We start from the raw sequence: 21,054 nt of genomic DNA, 5'->3' as shown, positions 1-21,054 counted from the left end.
TTTGAATAGATTGTTGATTAAGTCGTGCATCGTGTCGCGTCGTTCAATAGCACTGTCTTGGAATTGCTGAAAAGCTGGTGTCTTGTAGTCTTGCTTCAGTTAGCACACATGCAACGAAGCTTGCGCGAGATGGAACTTACAAGGACAAGGTACCTCAATGGCGTCCGGGAAGAGAATGTCGAAGATGTCTTTCCATTTCGCCACTTTTGAACCACCACGCTTCCTTTTCTTGTCTTTGAGCTTTGCCTCTTGTTCCTTGTTGAATCCTTTGAACTCTTGCAGAAACCTTTCCGAAACGGAGTCAACAAAGTCTGACGAACAAACTTCATGGTTTGCTTGACTGGCTTCGTCGACAAATGGCTCACCACACTTTGTGCAATGCGGCTTCTGTCTGTGGCATCTGTAAAGATGTTCTCTAGGGTGATTGTCACAGTCAGCGCCAATTTGCTAGATAACTTTCAGAAAAGGAGGGGCTATCAAAATAACCACTGCGTACTTGAATCTGGACACATCGTGAAATGCAGCACCGCGACACCCTTGGCGACTTTCTTATGTTGTGGGGTCTTGCATGAGGTAAGGACAAGCAAGAGCACGATCAGCCGGTCGCAGAGTATTGCGGTCCGAACGCTTCAGCGGCTGCTCTTCAGGAGACCACAAATCGCTGTCGTTTGCATATTCCCAAGCGTTGGTGTGACCAACTTGCCTCGGGGCCCTAGCTCTGTAGCAGTGTATGTTGCTACTTGGAGAGCCGGCCCCGAACACGAGCTGGAATTCCAAGAAGGGTGCGTCTTTCGGAGATGCAGTGCCAATACAACCTTGGATGGAAGCCGCTTTCAATCCAGCGAATTCGATGAGCTCGTGGATGTTCTTGCTGGAATATGGTTGGCTAGCCGTTGGCTTCGATAGCCTGTCGTGACCTTGTTGTTCATTGTTCGCCTCACTATCGTCCAGAGAAGTTAAGTCGTGTTTCGTGTTTCGTGTTGCGAGTCCTCGGGATGTTTTGGTCAACAAACACCGGGCTGTGACCCGCAGAATCTTGAGCAGATGTAGGAGATGTTCCGAACGGTTTTCCGTGCCGATGTCTGAGCCGGAGAACCTTGACTTTGATGAAATTGAACAGCTGGATGGGCTTTTGACGGTTGACTAGTCTCCTGAACCGCCCTTGGTGCACTTGCGTATTCGACATTATGTCTTGTGGTGGAAGTGGAAACGTCGCAGTTCATTTCACTTGAAATTCTACCGGACACAAGTCGACATTTATAAAGGGAATCAAAGCTGAAGCTCGGTTTCGACATGATACAACAACACATGCGAGGTATCATTCGAGTGACCCGCTTCTATCGCAACTGCCCAGTAAGATGGAATCGCGAAACTTCGCGATTTGGATTATGGCTCGCGGTTGGGCGCCACACTGACGGAGGTGCTCCCATGCTGTCAGGCCGTTTGCCGGTAATCGAGAGGTATTCAACGTCGAGTGGTGCGAAAGAAGACCGAAAATGATGTGAGGCATCCGCACATCCAATGGCAGTACACCTCCTCGCAAATACGCTTAACCCCCCTCCCCACACCCTGGGCCAAATCAAGTCTGCTGTCACAACCAAGTGTTAAGCCGTTCCACAGAAGTGCTGCGATATGTACCAAGGACATTGCCGTCTACATCATTGAATCCCTCTGCAAGCACTTGGCCGGGATCCCCGGCTGCTGGTCCTAGGGCACTATTTACTCGGCACTGCCCAACGTCTACGGTCTCGGTGTCGATTGCGTTATGTATGAGACAAGTGAGGCAGGTTGCATACAGTCTGCTGACCGCCTGAGCTGACACCTCATGCACCTCTTTGGAGAGGACCCACTGCCTGAAAGTGAAGTCGCGATGGCTTCATGAAGCAAAATAGATAGTTCTACCCCGGAGAAAGCAAAAAGGAATGATCAGTGGGAGGCTTGAACTCCCGGCCTTGGCATTACAGAACATATCAAGATGATATATTAGTACCACGCTCTAACCAACTGAGCTAACCGACCCGCTTTGAAGCTGTGTTGCTTGAGAAATGGCCGACAATAGGTTGGTTACAAATGGAGAATTCGTGATGAGTTGTGGGCGATGGTGGGGGACATTTGGGGATGCACTCGCGTAGCCCTATTGATTTACTGGACCCTCGTGATATCCACTGGCGACAAGGTCCACATGGGGAATGTGGATGGGCAGCAACGCCAAAAACAGCCCGAAGACGACGAGGGCCCTGGGCTTCTCTTCAGAGGGGGGCTGAATGAGGATAGAAATGGGTTATTGACCCTCGGTGAGCGTGCATGAGCCGCGGGTCTGGGACAATGGCCCCTCGTGTTGGAGACCACGAGAGAGGTGGGGGAGTGACAGTTGATAGCTCGGGATAATGAACAAAATCACAGATGAGGGGTTCGATGTCCATGATGCGAGTCCTAGGCTCGAGACTGCTCACTAGAGCAACGCGGTGCAGACCGCCAGAGCTGTCGTCTGATGTTGTACGGTCTCGTTGGCGGTGAGCCTCAGCCTCAAATGTCGATTGTTTCTTCTGCTCCCGCCCGCCTCGCATGCGAGTAGTACAGACGAACCCAATCTGGCGGTGCTGTCAAACTCAGACAACCAGGGGTGCGTGCCTGATAGCCGCGTCAGACGACAGGACTCAAGAGTCACGGCCGATGATGTTTTCTCTCGTTATCGTCGCGCAGGTTTCACAATCAGGGCAAACGAGGGGCAACAACTTCATGTACGGATAGAAGGAGGGACGGACATGACATCGCATCACATCACATCACCGGGGTCGGCGATTCCAGTGCTCTGGCGCAGGGTGGGGCCGGTGCCCCTGCATCCCAGCCACTGAAAAAACACTTTGAATGGTGCCCCTCCGCCGAGGCCTCGCACCGAGCGTGGCAGCGGGTGTGGGGACCTGCTTCCGTTGGTGGGGCAATCCGTCGGTGCTGCTGCTGAGGTGCTGATGGTGCCGCCGCTGTCGTCAAGCGTCAGGCACAGACACAGCACAGCAGGGCAGGGGACACATTGAAGGATTTGTTTCACCGAGGGAAAAGAGCATCTGGCGGTGTTGGGTGTGTTAGGCATAAGGTAAGGTAAAGCAAGGCAGGTATTTTTTTCTTATTTTTTTTTTTTTTTTTTTTTTTTTTTTAGGTTGGGAGAGAGCTGCAGGACAGCTGGACTTGCAGCATGTTGTCCTCGTATCCTCTCCGGATTGGCTGCTGGTGGCCCGTTGCACAATACAAAGACGGGACGAACGGCTGCCACCACGGCCAACGTCTTTTGCGTTCCATTTCTTCCTCTCTTCGAGTCTCTGTGATCAAACTGAGACGAGGCCTTTTGTCCTTGATTTTCCTTCTTTGTGTGAGTTTCTTTGATGCTCCGACAAATCGAGGTGAGTGCCCCTGTTCCCGGTCCTCTTCTTGCCCTTCTGGTACCTGCGTCCCCGGACGCTACAGGCTAGCGGCCGCGGGGCCAGAGCCACAGCCGCAAGGGTCCCCGGCGGATTCGCAGAGTTTTGGGGGTTTTCGGTGGCTGGGATGCAACGCCACCCCGGTCTCCAGCCACCTCGACCAGACTGAGGGGACAAACCACCACTCGAGAGTCGTGATGCTCGACGACGAACTCTCCCCAACCACTTGCAATTCCGCGACCAAAACCACAACATGACCCAACCACGATGCATTGCGCCCCCTTCCCCTCCTCTTTTTCTGCCTGCATCATGCAAACACCCCCATTCCATCACACCAATTTCTTTCGCCTCTGTCGCTGGTAATTGGCTCGTTGCTTCGTTCCAAGTGGAGGCTCATCAGACGCATCTGCTAGACTCCCCATGAACGACGATATGTATAATTCTCGAGATAATAACGCCCACCCCGAGGCGAGGCCATTCATGCAACAAAACCACCGTATGTCTACATCTCCCATACACCTCTAACCTTCATCTTCTCTCCTTCACTTCCCTACCTATATCCTACTCTTCTCACTCTCCTTCGCCAACCACCACAACCAACACCACGCATCCCTGTTCTTAATACTGACGACAACCTCACAGGCGGCCACTACCCGCCACAATACTGGTCTGCCAGGACACCCTCACAACAATCATCCACGCCAAACACTCTGCGCCCTCACCACGCGACGGGAAGGCATTATGAGAGCGTAGAGGAAGAAGACTCCAGCCCCCAAGAAACCCTCTCGCCGCCGCCCTCCTTCGTCCCTCACGCGCCATCGCCCCCATCTCAGCAACGGCCGCCCGCCCATCTCCAAAACTTCAGCCGTCCTCCAGAGCAGCAGCAGTTTCCCGCCCCGGTGGTTATGAGCAGCAACATGTTCACCAACAACCAAGACCCCTACACCTCCCAGCCGGCCGTCCGCTTCAACGAGGCCCAGCTCGCCATGGACGAGGTCACCAACCGCACCCGGGCAAAGGGCTTCCGCGACGAGCTCACCATCGCCGCCAACGGCTCCGTCACCCCGGGCGTCGACGACACCCCTTATATCCAGTACGCCCTCGAGGCCCTCACCCGCGAGCACGGCCACAACTTCTCGCCCCCGTCCAGCGTGCCGTCCCCCACCGACAACAACAACCACAACAGCAACGGCTACTATCGCGCCGCCGGCTACCTCCCGGACGACCTCCAGGACCAGAGCCCCCAGATCAGCGGCGACCCTGACACCGGCTTCCAGCCCATGGCCCCGGCCCTCACCCGCAACTCGATGCAGCGCCCCCCGTCCCAGCAGCAGCAGCCCGGTCGCATGTCCCTCGGCACCCGCATCATGTCGCCGCCGCAGTCCGCCGACTCCCGGTACCGCCCGAGCGAGGACCAGAGGCTGCTCGGCGCAGAGCCGTCGTTGAAGTGGCTGCCTATCAGCGAGAAGGAGTCGGTGTTCCCGGGTATGACCAAGCTGGATACTGTTGACGAGTCTCGCGAATTGTATCCCCGTCTCACCTACAAGCCCGCAATCTTGCGGCTCCCGTCGATGATCGTGCTCATGGTCCTCTGCATCCTGATGATCGCCGCCCTCATGCTCGCAGCCATCTACTCCCCGATCCAGCCCGGCCTGCTCACCTACGGCGAGACCATCTACAGCGCAAAGTACTTCCTCTTCCGCATCCTCCCCCAACTCTTTGCCACCGTCATCTTCGTCTACGCCCAGTGCGTGACGGCCGCCACCCTGCGCATCCTCCCGTTCGCCGCCATGGCCGAAGACGAGCCCCTGAAGCGCCGCAACGCCCTCTTCCAGAACCTCTACCCCAAGACCTTCCTCCTCCCCCAGCTCGCCGGGCCCGTCCACGTCAAGATCGCGCTGGCCATCCTCTGGCTCTCCGCCTTCACCATCCCCCTCGCCAGCGCCTCCTTCACCGTGATCCACACCGAGGTCTGGTACTGGACCGCCGTCCAGGGCACCATCTGGGCTCTCGTCGGCCTCTACTTCCTCGTCATCACCGCCCTCCTCCTCCTCGCCCTCTACTGGCGCAACCGCGTCACCGGCCTCATGTGGGACCCCCGCTCCATCGCCGACTTCTCCTTCATGATCAGCAAGTCAAACACCCGCGACTCCTACCGCGGCTCCGAGGTCGCCGAGGACCGCGCCCACCTCCGCCACATCCTCCGCAACCGCATGGTCGACCGCCTCGGCTACTGGATGACCGACTCCAGCAACAACACCAACTCCAACGAGGCCCCCTGGTACGGCCTCGGCACCGAGCACTCCCAGGGCCAGCTGCCCCACGACCTGCACTACGACACCAAGAACGAGTCCGACCGCCGCTCCATCACCTCCAACCTCATCGTCGACGGCCACGGCGACGACTACATCCGCACCTTCTACCTCCCCTGGTGCCTGCGCACCTCCCCCGTCCTCTTCTTCGTCGTCGCCGCCACCGTCCTCCTCGCCGCCCTCTACGTCGTCTCCTTCCTCCACGCCACCGCCCTCGTCAACGGCTTCGACCCCCGCCTCCCCGCCGCCCCCGGCCCCGGCGCCTTCTCCCCCGCAAACTTCCTCTACTCCTTCGTTCCCTCCCTCGTCGGCCTGCTCCTCTACCTCGCCTTCCAGTCCCTCGACCTGCACCTCCGCATCCTCCAGCCCTGGGCCGACCTCGGCGCCAAGGACGGCTCGCCCGCCTCCCGCTCCGTCCTCGCAGACTACGCCGCCTGCCTCCCCCTCCAAACCACCCTCCACGCCCTCCGCAACCGCCACTACCGCGTCGCCGCCATCTCCCTCACCACATCCCTCCTCGCCTTCCTCCCCGCCATGGCCGGCGCCCTCTTCATGGCCCTCACCGCCGTCCCCGAAGGCGGCGTGCGCATGTTCCCCGTCGTCCCCGTCTTCGCCGTCATCCTCGCCCTGCTCTCCCTCTACCTCTGCGCCCTCGTCTCCCTCCTTTTTGGCAGGAACTACTACCGCCTCCCCCACGCCGTCACCTGTCCCGCCGAGATCTTCTCCTTCCTCGCCAACGAGGACAACGCCGCCGACCCCGTCTTCCGCTCGCCCACCCCGCCCCGCGCAAAGTCCGACTTGCGCGACCGCCTCGGCGCCGGGCCCGCATCCGCGCAGAGCACGTGGATGTTCGGCTACTGGCCCGGCCGCGACGAGCGCCGTCTTGGTGTCAGGCGGCAGAAGCGGTTCACCGAGCGCAAGTCTTTCCACGAGAGGATGCCCCTCCGCGCCGGGCTATGAAGAAATTTTCCCGACATTTATAATGCATTAATGGCCCCCTGTTTCGACGAGACGAAAGAAGCGACGATTTATCTGATTTACAGCAAACCTACTCATCTCCCATCTTGCGCAAAAAACACAACATGATCTGTACATATGCGCGCGAACTATATCATCTGTTTTAGCTACTAGCATGGGACAACGGCGTTCTACACCCAGGTCAAAAAGGAAGAGGCGTTATTTGGGAAAGCATTCGTCCACCAGGACCGGAGTTATTTCACGAGTTTCACGGAGTCTACGATACGATATCGATGTTTCGACGGGTACAATGATTTATCTGTTCAAAGAGTTGCTTCAAACATGTTTTTTTTATATCCCCCATGTATTCACATCGTCCAGTTTAGACACCAGGCTGCCGTCGTGTCATCCTAGCTATTAGAAAGCCTTCCCCCTTTTCCTCGCGCGGTCGCTAGACCGGAGGAAGGGGGAGCCTAGACCTACACAAAAAGAATGTTTAAACACCTTTTCGGCCCAGTCCACGAAGATTGAAAGAAAGGAGTTTTGCTCGTCGGGCAGTGTTCCCTATGATTCGTGATTATAGAGAGAACGATAGGAGTAGTAATAAGGATAACGACAACGACGACGACGACGACGACCATGATAAATAATAACGATAACGAAAGCGAGAGTAGGATATAAAATAGTCGCTTTAAAAACAGGCTACGGATTACATACGTATGTGTAGACACTACCCGCCTAGCACAAACTCGAAAGAAAAAACTTGGAAAACTTGGAAACCTTGGTTCTTTTCCAAATCTCGAATGCCTCCCACTCACGGAACTTCCCACGGAGCCCCGTCTAGACCCCCGGCTGCGCTACGTTACGTTGCCTCCCTGTTCAGGTGAACATGCCTCACGGGACGGAATCGGAATTACTCTGGCAACTTGCCCTCACTTCCTAACTTACGGCCGTCGGGTAGGAGGGGCGCGCGGAATGGGGGGGCCTTGTGGGGTGTGGCGAGGTCGACCTCGTTGAGCCTCTGTCTCTTTTGCTCGTCCATGCTTTCCCGCTTGAGAGTCTCTCCATCGGCCCCTGACGGCGATGTTTCGATGCACAGGAGGGAACTCCCGAGTGGGACGCGATCGTGAGAGAGGTAAATCGTTGGCCTGATCAGACCATTCCGCCGCCATCAACCTACGCATATCACGATAAACACGAACAAGTTTTGTAATTGTTGTAATTACTCTGTGTCTGATTTGCACTACACTGAACACTGGGGAAACCAATCATGCATCATTTCAAAACGTAAAATTTCTTCCTCTAATCGATGTCTTCTCATCCTCTCGCATGATCGTGAGGTTTGTGTGTCATTTCACTCAAAGGCCGTGTTTCTTTCGTAAAAAAAGGTCCCAGTTCCGTCTCTTGCCGTACCTTCATCATATCATCTCTCTCACCATTTTTTTGCATGTTCTCATCTCTTGCCGTTGCCGTTGACGTCCTCGTACTCGTTTCGAACATTCGTGTCTGAGTCGTAGAATTTTTCAGCCTGCCTGTCCCGCCCTCCGTCATTCCTCAATCTCCTGAGAGGGCCATCCCTTCCGTGTAAGCTTTCCAGCAATGCCAGGGAAGAAACTCCAGGGTCCTTTCGGCTAGCGTCTCTTCCCCAACGACACACACCTTTCCCGCGTCCCTTCTTCGGAATCGTAGAGTAACATCAGATAATAATAACAACGTCAGGCGTGAGCATGAGCATAAACATGATAAGACAAAAGAAATGCAGCAAAAATCAACGATACAAAGAAGACTGAAAGTGAAAACGCTGTGCTCGCGGAATGAAGAAACAGCAAAAGCGCCGTCATGTGGATGCCGTCAACCTCATCTGCGGCCTTTCATAGTACCACATTGTAGTCGTGTAGACATGGATGTAAACGTACAATTTTGGAAACACTGAATCCAGCTTCAGTTTCCGTGAGATCTGCCCCGAAACATGCGGCCGAAGCCCTTCTTATGCCTCTCGATGAAGAGCTGCTGTCCCTCGGGTTCTCGGATTGTCTCCGCCGTGTCTGCGCGGGCACGGCGCAGCTGGGCATCCGCGGAAGCAGCGCCTTTGGTGCTTCGCCTCGCCTCACTGGCCGTCCGCTTGTGGAGCGTCTTCACGAATCGGGAGATCGTGTGCTCCGGCTCCGGATCATCTGAATCAGAGTCCGAGTCGAAGTCGAAGAAGCTCTTGGGTGCTGAAGTGGTGCTATGAACTTGGATTGGCGGAGGAAGAGGAGCAGAGCGCGGATGTGACAAGTCTGTTGGGGACATGGCATCCGCGGGATATGTTCCGTGGGATGTGTGAGGGCGGGTAAATGACGGCACAGGGGAGTAGAGGGGCGAGTAGAGAGGCGAGTAAAGAGATGCTGTTGCTGGGGAGTGCATTGGTGCCACAGTAGGTGCTGGCAGCGAGTGCAGATGGATTGGAGGTGGTCGTGTGCCTTTACGAAGGTTCGAAAGGCTTGGCGGTTGTGCAAGGCGAGGTGGGGGAGGAGGAGGATAGGATGGTGGTGGTTGAGTGCGTGGAAAGAGGCTGTATGAGGAGCGCACGGCGCGAATTGTGCGGCGTGGTTCCGGAGGAGAGTAGGGTGATGCAAGAGAGACATCATGCGCTCGAGGTGATGACATTGTTGGACGTGGCTGGGGTGACTTCATGAGGTTATCTTTAGGAGTGGCTGGGTTGTTGACTTTGATGTTGTATTCAACAGGCCGGGGAGGTAACGGGTAGTCTTCGTAGTTAATGCAGCCAGTCTTCTTTGCTCGGCGGATATGCGGTGAAGGAATCAAAGCAGGATACTGCGTCTTAGACGTCTCTGGTGTTTTCCGACTTGGGTCTTCCTCAGCAGGCCAGAACGAGTCCCACAGTTGTGATGCGGAGGCGTGGTACTGGTAGTCGTCGTCGAGTGAGACTTCCGAATCGGTCCGGTCGTCAATGAGGCTGGGTGCAGAGGACCCGTCTGAGCTTTGCGAGCCGATAGATGAGCGGTCTCGACGGGTTGGTGTTTGGGGACAGGACGGTTCGTCGTACTCTTCCTGGCTGAGATCCTCCGAGGAGTACGTCTGTCCGGCTCTTCGGTAGGGGTTGCGACTTGGAGTGCCGTCTGGTCGGGGATATGAGAAATTTGCGTAGCCGTAATACTTTGATACGAGCTTGAGATGAGCGAGTTTGGTCTGTCGTTCCATACTCGCAGGTCTGGAAGAGGAAAAAGAGGCTCTTGTCATGTCGAGTTCCTGTGCATACCCAATCATGTCCTCAGGGGGGACACAAGACATGACTGCGACCGACGTCTGCAACGACGGCTTGGTTCACTGCTGTTGCAAGCTCTCTGGATAACGACGCCACGATGGAGATATTGGCCGGAGGACGCGAGGGGGACGGACGGGGAGGCAACGATATATGCACAATCCGGCAGCGGCTGTCTCCCTGCCACAAACAAACTTTATGTATGCCTCCTCTGTCACGGTCTGCCATCAGCACGAATCGTACGCCTTCCACCCAACGGCGAACAACAACAAGAGACAAATATGCAGGAGACTGATCCACTGGGTCTCGTCGAGGGCTCTTGGTCCACTTGGTGGCTGATTATGACAACCAGACCATCCCCTGCAATTCTCAGACATTCCTCGCTTGGTGTTCTATCCCTCGTGCGATATGCATGCTCGGTGACGGAAGGCGGCGGGGCCAATCAGGTGCGTTTGCCAGTCCGGACTGCTTACCGGTGTACTTGATACGGAGCTCGGTGGGCATCGGAAGCTGAGAGGGGGGCCTCGACGGCTCCAGGGAATGGCACGCTGACTTCCGACTCGACGGAATGCACAACTGTCTGAAAAAGGCATGACTTGGGTCGCTGGATTGCTCGAGTTTCCATAACGTGGGAACAAAAGCGCTTTCGACAACTCTCGTTGGTTCGTCGTTTGTGATGAATGGAAACTCTTTTGAAAAGGATCGATCCTTTTCGAGAGAGGCTATCGCGATTGCCCCATCCGGAGGCCTGCTTGACGATGGAAACCCATGCTAGCTTCAGCTTCGCAAGGAAGAGGCAGGAGGCGGGGCTTGGTTTGCGGAGCCTCAATCACTTGATCTCTTACCCGCCTCCTTGATTGTTCGAATCTTCCGTCCGCCGGATAACCGGGTGCCCTCTTCAACGAATGAACAGTACCGGTCCTCTGCAGTTTGTTGCCGCTTGACTCGAGGCTGCATTGGGGGCCGGCGGGAAGTCGGGAAGAAAACTCTTCATGTGGAAGCCAGTGACTGGAATGTGCAAAGCTTGTCGATGTCTCACCTCCACGGCGACTGCACTCTGCCATCCGAGTCGGTGGCGCCACTGCGACGCTGGAGGTCCTTCTCGACCTTCGTTTACCGGCGCAGACTTGTGAAGGCCGGCCTAGATTGCCCAGAGCATACGCCGGGCTCCAAAAAGAGGCAACTAGGCAAACAAAAAGCTGACAAAAACTGATTGAAGCGAAAGTTTGCGCATTCTGCCTGTGTAAACTGTTTTCAAAACAGCAGAACTTTCGAAAAGACAGTGAAACAGCCAATATTGCGTGGCGTGATCTTTGTGCTGAAGCTTTAGAATCAACCAGCGGACCTCTTTCCACGGTCTGTCGGTTTATCTCGCAGTCTCTCAACAAGACAGTACGGGATACTCCTTCTAAGCCTCAAAACGATATCGATCTGAATTTGAGGGAAAGATCGCCGTTTGGCAGTGGCTCTGCTTTTCTGGGGCTTCAGCTGGGGGATGGGCAGCCATAGAGTGGCCACAACGTTGAATGACGAAAAGCACGTTCCCTTGAATCTGTTTGTTTGGCGACAATCTTATTCTGCGGGCCGTGTGTTTTGACATTGCCGTTTGCTGCGGTCCGTAGGCATGCGGCGTGCTGGGGCAACGGCAGCCACCGGATGTAACAACAGCTGATTGATGTGTGGGTTGATCGGTTGGATTGCGGGTGCCGCGCGAAAACCAGGCTGAGGCGGAGAAGGCCTGGCGCCCATATGAAATGTTGCAGGCGGGAAAAAGCCTTGACCGGAGCGGGAGTCTCAGCAATTTGCCAAAGTACGTCATGCCGTTTGCCGTACGCCTCTTGCCGTCGAAAGCGGGTTCCGTAGCATGTCGCCAACGACTGATGTCATAGGTCGCGTAGGAGTATTTTCCGACGCTGCAAATCTGATCTTCAGAGGATGTTTGACAGATGCTCGACGCTCAGTGAGTAAAGACCCCTCCACTGGCCATATTCTTAGACATCAGAATGCGGGAGATCGTCTCAGTCTAGGGTGGTGTGCAGGCAGGACACTGAGAGGCTCCTGTCCCTTGTTCGAGAGCTTTCCCATGCGAGATGGCGGTTTCCTGGATTTTCCCGACTCGGCAATTCGATGGGGGGGCAACAGAGCTTGTCGATCAACAGGGGATGATCGTCCCTCGCATACCGAGGGGATTTTGTCAGCTTTCACGAGCTAGGGATGTATCTTTGTTCTAAGGTAGTGTTCGTAGGCTCCCGAAGATGTAAGACTGTGGAGAACGGCCGCATGCAAGGGAGTCTGCGAAGAGGTAAGCAGCTTTCCCGTCTTTTTCTTGCACGCATCTGGAACTCCGTGACCCTTGGTGACCCTTGAGCCCCTGATCAGGGTCAATTGTATCCTTGTGTTCTCTTGAGGGCTTTTTAGGGAGCATCGTGGACCCCTGTCCAGGGTTCTTGCAGGTCCCCTGGGTTTAAGCTCCCAGTCTCTCCCTGCAATCCCTTGATAGCAGCCTTCGTTTACTTGTTTCGAATGCACCAAAACTCAGCCTGTCGACTCGGAAAACCCCAATTGGCCGTTGCGAAGGGAGATGTCAGGCAGCATCCGACTCGACCCGGAGTGTACTGCGGCGCGGGATCGCGGGCTGCGGTCGTGGGAGGCTCTCCGAATGGCTCGCGGCCCGCGCAGGTTCTCGCACATGCCGATTTGGGCTGGATATCAAGGTCCACGCTCGGCAGCCATCAACGCGCGTTGCCCTCTCATACCACTGCGGGATGCCTCGTGGGAGAGGGCTGAAGAAGATCGCCGATCGTGTTAACCATGGCGGTACGTGCTCCGAAGTCTCCAAAGTTTTCAGCTTCGTCGGGCTGAATGCGTTTGCGTTTGATGGCAGGTTCAGCGGTGGAAGAATGCTGTACCTGACTACTCTGGTCAGATCGGACGATTCGCAACAGGGTCGTCTCGGAGCTCGAGATGGATGCCAATTTTTGGATCGAAAGATTTTCTCGCTCGATCCATTGAGCAAGGACTTTGCATGTGCTCACGGCGGAATTTCGACGAGATGCGCCGAGAAGGGATGGTCCCAGACGGCAGGACCCAATCTCTGAGCCCAAGATTGAAGATTGGGGAGTATTTGACATGGATCCGTCGACATCTTTGTCGTTTTCTCTGGCCCCCAAGAAAGTAGCCCCCAAAAACGTTGTTTGCAATGTTTCGTTGAGGCGTTGCATCACGTTCTGTCGAAGATTGGCAAATGCCCCAGCAGAAAGGTAGAGGTGGTGGTTCAGGCACACGCGGTTGACTGCGAGCTTAATCGACAGTGTGGCTCAACGGCGGCCGTGATTGGCTTGGGAGGCAAGTCCAGGAACAGGGGGCCGTCTTCGGGAGCGACCCGTTCTTTCCAAGTTTGATTCCTCTGGAGCACGGGCCCTCACCTCCTTGGCCTGGCTGCACCACCTCAGCCAGCAGGTCAGCCAGTCAATCAGATGTGGCAGGCAAGTCCAGGCTTACCAAATCCAAGTTGAGGCTGGAGGTGGCCTGTGCTGCAGCTTCCATGAGTGAGGTGAGCTTGGAACTTTGGAAGGGGTCAATCATGTCCCCTCCTTCCTGAGATGATTCCATGCAACCCAACTCAGCCCTCGCCTTGACCTTCAAAGCTGAAAGAACTCGGCTCTTCTTCCTTCGACATCTCCGTTCGACGTCTTCGCTTTTTCTCCCAGGTTCGATTCATGTTTCAATGCATGTGCCTTGTAAAGCACAAGCGCAACAGACGGACGAACGCCTTATGCAGGCCGCGCTGCACCCCATCTTCCAAACGAACTTTGCTGATGACCGCCCGCGCCCTACTGAGACGATTTACTGAGTTTTTCAGTCATAGAGGAGGAGGAGGTGACTACTTCCTTAACCAGGAAAAATACGAACTTTTATCCGTAGCAGCTGATCCCATATCGACCCAGGGACCTGCTCTGCTCCAAGATCAGATACCTATGACCTCCCCTCTCACCCAACCCGCTGAATGGCACCAGCCTCTGTACTCCTCCCGGCTAGCGCTCCAGACGGGGGACTCCTGGGTGCACACCGGCCCATCGGGATCGCTGAAGAAGGGGGACGCCAGACTGCGGGTGATTGGCAATGGGGAGTGGGTTTCGTCACGACCTGACGCAGTGACAACTCAGACTCACACACACCTTTTCTTCACATTCACTTTCGTTCCATCTCTTGCTCTCTCAGCACCTCTCACCGCCTGCCCCTTACTTCGTCGGCTCAGGAACATGTCATGACTCCGCGAGACTGGCTGCAGCCATCTTCGCGGCTGCGGTCGGGCCAAGGTAAGTTCAGTCGAGACAGGCCAACTCAATGGTGGAAAGTCAGCCTGCCCGGTCTTGTTTCCTGCGTTTGCTCTCCCACTCCGGCCGGGGCTGGCTCTTCCCACATCCAGAACCATGTCGCGGCGCGGCGGCCACGGACACGGCTCTGGCACACACCAGTGACCACACATCCACCAGCGTCCCCAGCCCCCCGGTTTTTTCCCACTGGCTCAGTTCTTGCGAAAGCGCAGGCAGATTCCCTGCCTTTGCCGTCGCCCCTGTCACGGCTCATCGGACACTGCGCCAGAGAACAGGTGAGGCGAGCAGCTCCAATTTCGTCCTTCGGTCGCACTCAAAGGTCGCCGCCTCCAGCTTATCCGTCCATCCCAAATGGCGCCCAATGCCCGACGGCCGACTGTCAGCCCATGTTCGCGCCGAGTTTCTTTTGCCCAAGGGTTTCCCTTCAGCTGACGGGATGTTCCTGGACCGCACACGCGTGGCCGCGATGGCAGATTTGGGCTGGGCTAAGATGGACCACCATCCAACTACCGTAGCATGCGTATCCGCGATTCCCATGCGCGCAATGGCAACGATAGTCGGGGACAGCCATGCTGCAAAGAGACTTAAGACGGCGCCGTTAAGCCGCCCAATCCTGAATGCTGCAGCCATCTTCCAAGACGGCGTTGCCAATAGCTGGCGCAAGAGAAACCAGCTCGTCGATCCACATCCCATGCGTCTTGCTGTACGTGTGTTGTACCTTGTCTGCGAGCTGCCTGCTGCACGAAGCTGCAAATTTGCTGCAGGCCTTGATTTGACGGCGGCGGGTCCTTTTGGAAGCTTCAGGTCTTGCCCATGCCAATTGACCTATCCGCACCTCGAGGTCTCCGAGCTGCCAACCTCTCGCTGTGGGATACCTGGTCTTGTCCGCAAGGTGAGGTAAGGCGGGTAGAGAAATCGAGAGGGAAAGCTATCCGTATGCCGTGCCTAGTGTATGGGAGTGAGATGCTCCGCCAGAGTAATAATAGTCGACGCGAGATGATGGGTTGGGTACGGTGCCGGTGCCCTGCCGAAACAATTAAAACCCGTCACCTGTCCCAACCCGCGCGTGTGCCCATCCACGTCCCCGTCTCGGTTCCCCGTCGTTTCTGCCCTGCTCTTGTCTCGAAGGGGAAAAAAGAAGACTTGCATCATAGTCGACCTTACCTTGTCTTTGATTCTGCCATTGCCGCGACCCCCCGACCTCGACGACACGCGACGCCCTCGAACCCGCCGTCAATGACCTCGACACCTGCATCCTGACCAAGGTCAGACCAGACGGAGGTGTTGCTGGGCGAGCTACCATAGGTCTGTGTCTCCGAAAAAGGGCCCTGGGCAGCAAGCAAACCTGACTGGCAGCAGCCACTCAAGCCATCCCGTCTCGTGCTGCTCTCTGTACGGCACTGACTCTGCGGTTGTGGGTGTGAATGTGGAGGACGAGTACCTCCCAGCGCAACGCAGCCCGAGACATTGACAATCAGGTCGGAATCATCAATTGAGGAGAGAGGTGCAAGTTGCAGAGGCGCCTTCCAGGGCTGCTCTGGTTGACTGCTTGTTGGGCTTGAGGACATCCGTCTGTTGCTGCATGTTTGCTGGCTGTCCACTGAGAGAGGCAGACAGAGAGAGATTCAATCCATCTTGGTGCAGCAGTTGCCACAACGCAACCCAACCTCGAAGTCCAAGCAGCAACCGCAAGTCCCAAGTCCCCTCTCCCGTCCCTCCCTCCTGCCCGAGCTCTAGGTTGGCAGTACCTTCCCTGGGTGCTCCTGCGTGATGCCCTCCACCCACCTGGCTTTTGGAGTTGACAGAACTTGAGGGAAGGTGCTGTTTGGGAAACAACCTACCTTACCTGCCAACTTCTTCCAATTGATCACGCCTGCCTTGCCTGAGACTTTCATGCTTCTCACTGCAAGACAGGTGCACATTGGAAACAAGAAGTGCACAATCTTTTGTTGTTTTTTCTTTTTCCACCCAACGCGTCGATTACCGCTTTGCGCGCGCGTTCTCCCTCTCACTCCCACCTTTCACCCGACTCTCTCATTGACGAAACCACCAAACTTCGCATCACGACAACCACAACAAAAAAGAGGTCGAGCTGGCGCATCCAACAAAAAGCTTCACCACGGGCAATTATTCCTCCAGAAACCACTGTTCCAAGACCTCCATTTATCGCCCCGACGACATCATCAATCCTATTTATCTGCGCCTTATCCATTCGCTCAGCGCGCATCGACCAATCTTCCACTCGATTCCACTGGCCGCCCCCAAAGCCGCCTTTTCGCCTAGCCACCTCTTTTTCCCAAATCTGACGCCAGCCTCTCCCATTTCCTCCCGCTTCGACCTCGACCCTCTCTCTCTCCCGGCTGGTGGCATTCTCACACCCACCACCCTCTCTACCTTACGTCTTACCAGAGGATCCATACCACTCCGGATTTCACTTCTCCTCTGCTAAGCAGCATCTTGCCTGCTTGCGCAGACCGCTTTTATTAATTCACTTTTTTGGGTGTGGTATCTGTGTACTCCATCAGCACAATACCAACCTACCAAGTGAGTTGTCCCCTGTTCCCTCCAACCTCACCTTTTTTTTTCCATGTTACCCCCAAGGAGCCCACACCACCTTCGTGCGCTGTGCTGTGCTGTGCTGCTCTTCGGTACTTGCTAACACCAAGATCAGCATTCTCGCAGGTCTCGCCAACCCTCGCCTGCCTTACATCACTCATCGACGACCCTCAATCACCACCTGGGTGGTGACACTTTCACCTTGTCCGCCGCATCAGGTCAGATCATTGACCTGGGCCCCGTCGCGAAGTTGACGAACCCAAATTCCCCCACGCCTTCTAACGACCGTCACGAAATTCACGACCTCACGAACCCTACCCCCCAGCGCCAGCAGCAGCTGCGTAGGCAATCGCGAACCATTACTCCAGATCCAGCTGAGAGACCCTCGACTCCAGCTTCATCCCATCGCACCCTTCGCCGTACTCCGCGATTCGAAGCGACCCCGAGTCCCACCCCACAGTCAACCCGCCAAGTACACATTGAAGCTGCTTCGGTTGGTTTCAGTCCCAAACCACAACTTGCGACTGCACCTGCCCCCGCGCCCGCCCTTGCGCCTGCAGCTCCCCTTAACTACGACTATCCCCGACTCGTCGCCCACGAAGACAGACGAAATTTCCGTACACGAAGAGTTCTCTCGCAGGATCTGAGCGAGGACTTTCTTCTAGAAGAATCCTCGGACGAAGCCCCGTCTTTCCGAGACCGATCATCCTCATCTCCCAATAAACGACGCGAGTCTCACCGACCTCATCGCGTCTCCAGAAACACCCGCAGCGCCATCCTCTTTGCCCTCGAGGAAGCGCTCCGACAGCCCCACCCGTTCACGCCCGACGAGATCGAGGAAAGCGCATCCATGGCTGACCTTATCGGAGGCGGCGCCGCCGCTTCCAATGGCAATGCGTCCACTCCTTCTCGCCGCCCAACTGGCGCACCCAACCCGACCAGCTCGCCTTCCGGAATCCGTGGTCCTAGAATGATCATGCAGGAGCGAGCTGCCAGAGAGGCCGCCCGACAGAAAGCCGAGCAGGAGCAGATGCAATTGGAGAGACAGCGAGCTGAGCAGGAAGCCCGTTTATTGGAGGAGACTCAGAGACGGAATGCGGAGCGCCGCGCTGCCGCCGCCGCCGCTACTGGCGCTGCCGGAGGAGGATCTGGTGGCGCTGCCAGCGTGCCCCAGCCAGACCCCACCTCCCAACGGCGACCCGTAGCCACCGATACCCCACAGTCCCGGCCTGTTGCGGGAGGAACCTCCCGCCAACCGGCGACAACACAGCCTCAAACCCGGCATACCCGCACAACATCAGGCTCTCACGTCGGCCAGCAACCGTACAGCACCAACCCTCAGGCCGGTACCACGCAGCAGCCTGCAACTGCCACTCAGGGAGGCCAGGAGACGACCGTCGCAGGATCCAGACCCAGAAACTCCTTCCCCCATGCTTTCGAGCGCTGGGAGACCTTGTCTGCCCACTGGGAGGGTCTGACTAGCTTCTGGATCAGGCGTTTGGAGCAAAACAACCAGGATATTGACCGCGACCCCGTCAACCAGGCCCTTTCTCGTCAGGTTACCGACCTTACCGCTGCAGGTGCAAACTTGTTCCATGCTGTCGTCGAGTTGCAGCGTCTCCGTGCCAGTTCCGAACGCAAGTTCCAGCGCTGGTTCTTCGAGACCAGAGCAGAGCTGGAGCGAAGCCAAGAAGTCAATGCCATGCTGGAGCGAGCCCTTGAAGATGAACGACGTGCTAGAGAAAACGCCGTTCAGGCCGCCATCCAGAAGGAGAGAGTCACCTCGGCTAACGATGAACGCGTCAAAGAGATGAAGAAGGAGCTTCAGATCTCCAAGGAGGAGGCCCGTCGCGCTTGGGAAGAGCTTGGACGCCGTGAGCACGAGGAGAGAGAAAGAACGCAGTCTCTGCAGAGCGGCCAGCCCACTATTGTGGGCGGTGTTCAAGTTGTCCCCATGACCCAAGGTGTACCCAGTCGCCACGGCAGCTCTCGTGAGCAGCGCGGGTATCAGACCGACTACAGCAGCCAGCAGAGCGGCTACACGGGCGAGTACTCACAAAGCCCGGCCAACCCGCCTGTCACCTCGAGCCCTGGCGGCAATTTCTATCCATCTGGCGACGCAGGCCAGGAAGGCGTGAGCTACACCGGTGCTGGCTCCGAAGGCGGTTACAGTGAAGGTGAGTACACGATTGATGCACAGGGCCAGTTTGTTCGCGATTCGCAGGGAAACAAAGTTCCTTTCATTGCTCCGCCTTCCCCAGTTTCTGACGAGGGACCAGAAGAGTACGAGACTCCTGCGACCAACCCTCCTAGCGCCGGCTATTCACAGACTCCGACGACCACAGCCGGCGGTCAGCAACAGGGCACTCAAGACTACTCCGGCTCAGGCTACGCGGCCCCGGGCTGGGAGACCGTTCCCAGACATCATCACCCGACGCGCCTGAGCGATGTTATGGAAGAAGAGGATGAGCGAAGCCGTGCCAGCAATAGCCAGGTCGGACGTCACTAGTAATTGGCTGTTGACCTTGTTTGAACAACCAATGCTTGCTGCGTCTCCGATTGGATGCTGTTCCTACACATCGTCGATTCATCCAAGGATACACAGCACTTGACAACGTTGCTTTCTTCCTCAACCGAAGTCTGCATTTTCATTTATAGCCTTGCGATTCGACACTTTCGAAGCTGTGTGGCACGAACAAAGCAGGCAGCTACAGAAACACATGAATCGACAGCTCAGACGCTTGTCTCCGAGGTATAGCCACTCCTTCACGAATGTACGGAAATTTGCGGATACCCTTGAGCCTCGGAGCCGTGCTCTACAGCATGAGCAACAAGAGATGTTGCAGCTACAATTTGTGCAGTCTGCACCATTCCGGAGTTTTGACGCGATGGAGGTTAGACTGCCTACGGGCACACTTTGGGCTGCCCTCGCTCTAGACATTGTTGGACTGTCTCAAGCGCGACTTGACGACTAATTTTTTACTGCTTGGCATTTGGCGAGTTTTGCGACAAAAAGAAACGGTTCCGAGATGGTTGATGGACACGGCGTGGCGGTTGGGCGTGGCATGAATGGTCAGCATCGCATGGCATACTCTTGTTTCTTTTGGCGGCATTTCGTTTTGCTTTTTCGCGACTTTTCAACTTCGCTACTCGGGTTTTCGGAGCGACGCCTCATGTCCTGGTCCTTGTAGGACATTGGCGGAAGTTCTTCAGCCTGAGAGAGTATTCGTACCCAGCTGGACTCCTGATGGCAGATTCTGCACGGCTTCTGAAGGAAACATATGGAGAGTGAACAGTTTGGGGAGAAAGATGTTGAGCTTCGGCAATGGAGACCTCGAGCTCTCAGCTGGGGGACGGAGCCTTGTATTTGTAGAAAAAGACTCTGCCAAGTGTAGGAGATAATTCATTGCTGAGTGCGTTTTTCTGGTGCCATCGTATGGAATGTGCTGGCTGGGCAATCGGGCTGGGATTGCCCGGGTGCGTGTGGGTGCTTGCGGAGGGGAATCAGCTTGCCTTGATTGCGGACTTCACGCATTCCTGGCGTCTGGCTAGACATTGGTGCTGATCTGCAGGTGAGACTGCGTCCACTTGCATTCATCCCTTGCTGGCGAGCATCCGCCAAGGCTTACTTAACGGCCGGTGTGCCGTCACTGGCCGGAGTACGCAAGCTCTCATCAGACTTGGCATTCGTGATGTACGTTCGGGCGAGTTTTTGTCTGACGGCTGTCCGTCATATATCAGGACCTATAAGCCACCATCAACTTTGAGAATATCGATACCACCAATCTTTCCTGTGCTTGAGGTTAAATAGTCTATTGGAGTAGGGACAGTGAAGATAATGCGAAGGATGACAGCAGAAACGATAATAGGAGGGACGACGATAGCAATAGTAGAGACAAGGACGACGACAGTTGTAGAGACGACGACGACGACGACGACGCCGCCGCCGCCGAGAGATATAGAGGACCACAAAGGAAATTTAGTCACCGAAACCTGGCGTCGAATGGATTCATGTGTGTTATCGTGAGGCGCCTGGCAGACTGTGTTCTGGTCACTGCTATTGGATACACCCAGTCTACGTGCAGGTGTGATCGGAAGCTCCCACCAGTCGGAAAGCGAGGGCTTGAGATGTACGAAGAACGACAATTACGGGATTGCGCGTTTCTCACAATATAAAAAGCCCGTTGTGTAACCGTTACAGGCGATCTTGT

General features: G+C 55.9%; 3 protein-coding genes across 3 annotated transcripts; 2 read left to right on the top strand and 1 right to left on the bottom strand.

Annotated features, from left to right (window-relative positions):
• Positions 1-3,836: 3,836 nt before the first annotated feature.
• Positions 3,837-6,688, top strand: CGCA056_v011818 (uncharacterized protein; the record flags this gene model as incomplete). Its single annotated transcript, XM_037327063.1, has 2 exons — positions 3,837-3,912; positions 4,059-6,688. 2 exons carry the CDS (start codon positions 3,837-3,839, stop codon positions 6,686-6,688), a joined length of 2,706 nt encoding a protein of 901 aa, XP_037173985.1.
• A 1,938-nt stretch (positions 6,689-8,626) lies between these two features.
• CGCA056_v011817 (uncharacterized protein) lies at positions 8,627-9,889 on the bottom strand (the record flags this gene model as incomplete). The annotated part of the gene is made up of 1 exon (XM_037327062.1): positions 8,627-9,889. One exon carries the CDS (start codon positions 9,887-9,889, stop codon positions 8,627-8,629), a length of 1,263 nt encoding a protein of 420 aa, XP_037174487.1.
• Positions 9,890-14,831: 4,942 nt separating this feature from the next.
• On the top strand, positions 14,832-19,352 carry CGCA056_v011816 (uncharacterized protein; the record flags this gene model as incomplete). Its single annotated transcript, XM_037327061.1, has 2 exons — positions 14,832-14,990; positions 16,959-19,352. 2 exons carry the CDS (start codon positions 14,832-14,834, stop codon positions 19,350-19,352), a joined length of 2,553 nt encoding a protein of 850 aa, XP_037174739.1.
• Between the last annotated feature and the right edge of the window lie 1,702 nt (positions 19,353-21,054).

This window comes from Colletotrichum aenigma (assembly GCF_013390185.1).
Source record: "Colletotrichum aenigma strain Cg56 chromosome Unknown KSG_Cg56_contig08, whole genome shotgun sequence".
NCBI lineage: Eukaryota > Fungi > Ascomycota > Sordariomycetes > Glomerellales > Glomerellaceae > Colletotrichum > Colletotrichum aenigma.
The sequence above is the reverse complement of the archived record's forward strand: the minus strand, read 5'-3'. Positions and strand labels throughout refer to the sequence as shown.